Source organism: Andrographis paniculata, unplaced genomic scaffold (assembly GCF_009805555.1).
Source record: "Andrographis paniculata isolate CXL003 unplaced genomic scaffold, ASM980555v1 Contig37END, whole genome shotgun sequence".
Taxonomy (NCBI): domain Eukaryota; kingdom Viridiplantae; phylum Streptophyta; class Magnoliopsida; order Lamiales; family Acanthaceae; genus Andrographis; species Andrographis paniculata.
Genome location: NW_026137570.1, coordinates 3,288,260 through 3,294,904, shown reverse-complemented (window position 1 = coordinate 3,294,904; position 6,645 = coordinate 3,288,260). Strand labels below are relative to the sequence as shown.

General features: G+C 34.7%; 1 protein-coding gene across 1 annotated transcript; it reads right to left on the bottom strand.

Annotated features, from left to right (window-relative positions):
• Positions 1-555: 555 nt before the first annotated feature.
• On the bottom strand, positions 556-1,881 carry LOC127250461 (uncharacterized). The gene has a single exon (XM_051273764.1). The coding sequence runs from the start codon at positions 1,879-1,881 to the stop codon at positions 556-558; it is 1,326 nt and encodes a 441-aa protein (XP_051129721.1).
• Between the last annotated feature and the right edge of the window lie 4,764 nt (positions 1,882-6,645).

The window sequence follows — 6,645 nt, the reverse complement described above, 5'->3', positions numbered from 1 at the left end:
CTTACTTATACACAACCTATCCCACATTGGAAAATCACTCCACTTGCCCCTTCCCCCACTCCTATAAATAGGACCCTTAAGGTGCATTGTAAGACACACCAAGCAAGAATATTTTTGTAAATATTTGATCATTTATGATCATTTCCTTTTTATGGAAAGTTATACTTGATAGCAATACTTTCTCTTTTAGTCTAATATTTCATGGAATGCAATTCCATTGCATGCTCCATGGGGTTTAGTTCAAAAATTCGGGTTTGAGTATAAAGCCTCAAGTTCATGGCATTTGGGGAAGATGGAAGAGCTCTCCAAAGTGTCGACCGAGGTGGTGCCTTTGTGGAGGATGGTTCGATGCTAGAAGGGTATCGGGTCATGCTTACGTTAGTACTTACTTAGGTTTGCTTCTCTTTCAATTATCCTTTTTCTCACTTTATTCGTTTCCGCTGAGTTAATTTGTTCTTTTCTTGCTTAGTTAGTTCCGTTTAATTGTTCGTTCTTTCTCGTTGTTCTTTTGATAGTTCCGTTGTAGTTAGTTTATTCCGTGTCTTGTGTAGTTGATCAATTTCGGTCCATGACATGTATGGTATGAAGATTAATCTTGTACACACGGTTTTTCGACCGTTGCACCTTCATGATCAATTTCCCATGTTCATCATGAACCTTCAAGTGTTCGTTCAACATTTCTACCTTGTATCCTTCCTCTGTTAATTGCCCTAAGCTTAGAATATTACTCCGCAAGGGTGGAATGTAGTACACTTCATAAATAACTTTGTGTTCGCCATTTTTGCACTTCAATAAGATGGATCCCTTTCCTTCAATCTGTACTTTGGACCCGTCACCAAAACAAACTTGACCCATTATCTCCTTGTTAAGTTCAACGAAAAGATTTTGTTTCCCCGTCATATGGTTGCTTGCACCATTATCTAAGTACCATACATCATCACCATCTCTTTCACTCTGATTTGGGAGCACTTTATCTTCATTAAGCAATACCTTAGGTAATGTGTTTTCCCCGTAAACACTTAAAAGTAGTGCAGGTTCCTTCTCTTGCGCTTGGGCTAGATTTATTTCATTGTTTTTCTCGTTCGACGATGACTTCCATTCTGACGCACAATGCCCAAATTTTTCACAATTAAAACATTTTATGTGGCGCTTATCTCTGCCCTTGTGTTGATTATACCTGAAATCTCGAGATTGTATAAAATTGACATGTTCACTTTTTCCTCGTCCGTCTCCTCTATCACGACCACCATACCGGCCGCCTTTAGCGTGATGGTAAGATCCACGTCCTCTTCTACCTGATGCCCAACTTCCTCCCGAAGTATTCTGATTCTTTTGAAAATTTGTCTTAGTGAGTAATAAACTTCCCTCATTGCTTGTATTTCCACTGCGAAGCTTCAACCTATCTTCATAAGCTTTGAGTCGGCCAATAGCTTCTTCGAATGGCATGGTATCTAAGTCGCAACATTGTTCAATTGAAGCAACCAAAAGTAAATACATGTCCGGAACTGAATCAAGAATTTTCCGAACAAGTGTATTGTCTTCAATTGTTGAACCAAGATTATTAAATTTTGATACCATGGCGCTCAAGTTTCCAGAAAATTCATCTATCGTCTCACCTTCTTTCATTCGCAACCTTTCGAAATCACTCTTCAGCGTATGCAGTCTTGCCCTTTGCACCCGATCGGCTCCAAGATATCTTGTCTTCAATGCCTCCCAGATTTCCTTCGTGGTCCTCTTCTTCGACACTTGCAGAAGGATGTCTTCTGGAACTGCTTGGAATATAAAAGCCCTAGCCATCTTGTTCTTTTTATCGCTCACCGCCTCTCCGGCCGGTGGTTCGATGGAGTCCCAGATCCCCTGAGAATCCATTATGGCTTCCATCTTTATCGCCCATGTCGTATAATTTTTCTGAGTTAACATGGGACATTGAAACGGGACTGAACCGCCCTCCTTTCCTCCTCCTTCTTCTATCGACATATTTTTCAGTTTGAGATACTTGGGCATCAACTTGGCTCTGATACCAAGTGTTAGAAATTAAATTCACAAATTAAAGATCGGGAATATGCAAAACAAATCTAAATGATTTCTATGATAATAAAAAAGACTGATACACCATCTGTATATTTTTTATATCCTACAAGACCAATGTATACAATCTTATAATTCTAATAGACACGACCTTTCAACACTAACAGACACAATTTTAAATTTGAATTCTAAATAGACATAACTAGCTAGGAAATTAATGGAATAAATAATGACAAATTATAATATATAACTAATCATATAATCAACCAAATACATAATCAGAATTACTCCCAACAACAATATCCTTTTCCACCTGCTGTTTTCTCAAAGGAACCGTAATGCCCAGCCTCCTCTTTTTCCGGCGGCGACAGCAATGTCGAGGATGGATCAGTCTTTTCCTTCTTCTGGGACTAAGATTTTTTATTCTTCACTTCCTTGTGGACATCCTCCTCAGCTGGATCTGAAGCCTTGCTGACGGTATTATTTTGTAATGGTTTCCGCGGCCTCAGGTTCCAGGTCTTGATATCCTCAGTTGCATTTTTGTCCACCTGTGGGGGTGGATTAAGGTTCGGGAGCAGGTGTACTTTTTGGTTTGTTGAGGGAAGTTTCATTTTGATTTTGATTTTTGTTTTAGATTTGGGTGTGGATAAGCAGAATTTGCTCTTATTGTCTGCAAGTGTTCTATTTCTTTCTACAGATTCAGAAGTTGGAGAAACCGCGGCTGAGTGGCTGGCGACAGATTTGCATATTCTTGAGGAATTATATCCCGCCAGCGACAGTTTGGAGACAGATTTTCCTGAAACAGAAGAACCTGCCGCGGCTGCAGTGGAGGAATCGCCACAAAGGGATGGAGTAGATGAATTTATAGCTCTTGATTCCATGGGGGCGGCGGCGAGGGGTCCTTCTGGAGAATGTGTGGGGTTTGTTCTTCCACTGCAGCTCTGGCGGGAGAGTAAAATAGTGGAGCTGCAATTGAGGTTTTCCCTGTTGGCCGGAGAAAGACATATCTTGTTCACTGAATTAGATTGGAGAAGAAAAAATTCCAGCTACTGGTTGAAATTACAGAATTTGACTGAAGGTTGAAGAAGAACCAAAAGATGTAGGGCAAAGATTGTTGTATACCTCACTCTTCACCATGAACACGAAATTAAGTATTATTATTTTTTTCATAACCACCAAATTAATTACTATTATTATTATTATTAGAGAGAGGGGAGAGAATGGTAATTAAGAGTGTGGAATAATAATAAAAACAGTCAAAGAACCCCTAAAAAAAACAGAAACTCACAAAAACTCTAGCCGCTCTATCAATCAAAATTGTTCTCCGGCAGCAAAGAAGTAAACAAAATGTTATGTGACATCTGAATCTAGATGAGAACTAGTTTAAGAGCAAAATAAAGAATAGAAACTAAAATCAAAATCAATCTTCACCCAATGAACAACAAACCAGATTTATCTACTGTTAGTCCTCTAAACTTGGTTGCGTTCTTTATTAGTAGGTTTTACTGGTTTTTACTATTTACATTTTTTTTCCTTAAAACAATATCACATTAAACAATTATTTTTCTTTTTATATTATACTAACAATTTATTTTATATTCAAAACATCATGTCAACCTCTGTTTATATTACATCAAACAATTATTCAAATTCAATTTTTTACCATTAATAAATCCGACCCAAAAACTAAAACTCACAAACAAACATACCGTCACTGTCTTTGGGTTTCCTAGAAAGGCTTTTTCCACCAAGAAATTAGCTTTATATATGGATAAATTTACCCAAAGATGCACACCCATAATAAAGGCTGAATGAAATAACAAAAGTCACATCATTCCCCTAAACACGCAAATGAAATATCCCCACAAGAAACAATTCCGAGATCTCTCTGTCAATCATGTCATCAGCTATGGTCACCTCCTCTGAGTACGCACGACAACCTTCATCTTAGTCTTCAATAATTATTTCAGCCTTCATCCGTCGTTCAACTGAACGTTACGTTGAGCTACGTAGTGTGGTAAAATATATATTCAATTGTGACTTGTATAGACAAAAATATACTGTCCACGTTTTTCTGATAAGTTCCAACAATAGGTATCAGAGCATTTCCGTATTGAATTATTGAGATATATTATCAGATAAATAAATGTTTAAACGGTCCGATTCAATCAATGCATGAGAGACCAAATTTATTTATTTGATTTTGGATTGATTGATGAATCCAGGCGTTGGTGCGGATCTTGAATATTTTAATTAGATAAACTAATTGATTAATTGAAGTTCAATTAAGATGTGTAGAAATCAGCCATCCTGTCTGTGTTGTCATTGAATTTCAGAACAAACACGAATCCATGCGCATTACAAAGGCTCTGCATGAATCCATATATTATTGGAATTAAATTGTTGGGGTTTGTTTGTTTACTTATTTATTTATCTTGATCACTGCGCGATTTTGGCATCTAGATTAATTTACTTGTTTGATCAAAATTGTTCGCATCAAGACACACATTATTTTTGTTGCACAAATTGATGTCTATTTTATTTTAATACTATTAATAGATGTCTGTTGCAATTAGACGATTTGATGTCCATTTAGATTGCTTTCAATTTTTCGTTCATGAATTGTGGTGTCCTAATTGGATTAATTAATGGAATGAAATATGTGTGGACATTTCGTGCAATCATGTTCATGCGTTATGATTGAGATCAATCATCTAATCGTGTAAATCGGATGCATACTTTCAGCTGCATTTACGCAATGATTTATTTCCGCCAAAATCATTATTACATATATATAATATTTTATGAATCAAAGCAGCCATATTAGATTATGAATGTGATTGTGTATCTGCATTTGTCCATTTTTATACATGTTTGCATGCATGTGTACTATGGTAAATTAATTATGTGTAAAATTATGTTTATGCACATATGTTAAAATTCATGTTGATTGAAGTTCAATTTATATGCATCTAGTTGGAGGATTGTTAACCAAATTGGTTAATTAATCTAGGCATATTAATGTATCTGCAATTAGATTTAATAGGTGCAGAATTCATTTATTGATTTTATTTCTCATTTTATAAATCAGTTCATCCTGATCCATTCGAGGATCCAATTAAATTTGATATATAATCGCTTGTATTTTCGACGGTATGCGTTTTTTCAAATTCAACTATAAATATTCATTATATTTAATTTATAGTCTCTTTGGATGACATTTTTGCATTTATAATTCCGTTGCATTTAGTCTTTCTTGGACTACTTTGTTATTTTAATAAGTTTATAAATTAATTGCTATTGTTATGACTTTCATATATATATATATATATTGGACATACATATTTATTTTAAGGTGAATTTAATTAGCAATAAATAATATAATATATTTTATGAATTGGTTGAAACAAATATGCTGTTAAAGCAACCCCTATTGTGTAGATCAGTTTATTTAATATATTAGAAGGTTGCGTATGTAATTTATAAAGCTTCCGACTGACCAAAAGGAAAGTCAGTGATTAAGTAGTTACATACTACTTTATTGTCAAAACAAGTTTATCATTGGCTAGTCAGTAATTTGTCCAACGACATTTGCTGATGTTGCTCGATAACTCGTGATATATTGCTAGCTTATTTTATAAATTCACATACGAAACATTCCCATCCTTGATCCAAAACATCTGCCCATCGTCATCAAAAGGACATGCCAGTGAAAATGGAAACCTGGGGTTTTTGGACACTTTCCTTGAGATAGGATAATGAAAAGGGCGACTTCCTTCGGCCGCCGCTCGACTAAACATACCAATAGTCACCATATTTGCTTATAGACATGTGCATTCAGTTGCTTATGCATAGTCTTTATTTTTGTGGAATCAGATCCGTATATATTGAACACAACTCTGATTCTAATTTAGTTTAAGGAAATTATAAATTCATTAATAATGCTTGCAGCGTTTTGACGGTGAAAATCAAGTATTTGACGTTCCCAAAATAATCTCTCTTATATGAGATTTTTACTTGATAACGTAAGTGTTTATGTGTATTTTAATTCATGTGATTATTTTTCGGCCCAAAGGCAGTTGGTAATTAACATAATGAAATATACATCAACGATAATATGTATGGGATGATTATATGGTTTTAACTTATGTGAATTGTGAAGCAGTCCAAAGATTGGTCATTGTTTGATATTATTTATTGTCCGTATATGATTATTGCAACAAGATGACTGCTAGCAATCAATGTTATTGATCCAAAGATTGATCATTGTACTTACTGTCTTGGGATGAGAATACATTATTCTTGAGCTTCATTATGTTCCATAAATATTTATATATATATATATGTCAGTCCCAATATGGTATGGGAATACAATATCTTTTCGTATCCGTTTTTGTTACAATTTTTTGTTTGTGATAAAAAATAAAAGTTTTTTGTAACGAAGCATAGTCGTAACAAATAATATATTGTAAATATTTTCTGACATCCATATTATCTTTTTGTAATGGTTTTTTTAACATGTCTCTGTGACAAAAAATAAACCATTTGTCCATTAAAATTACTTTTTGTTACGACTTAAATATACAATTGTAACGATTTTTAAAATAATATCTATTT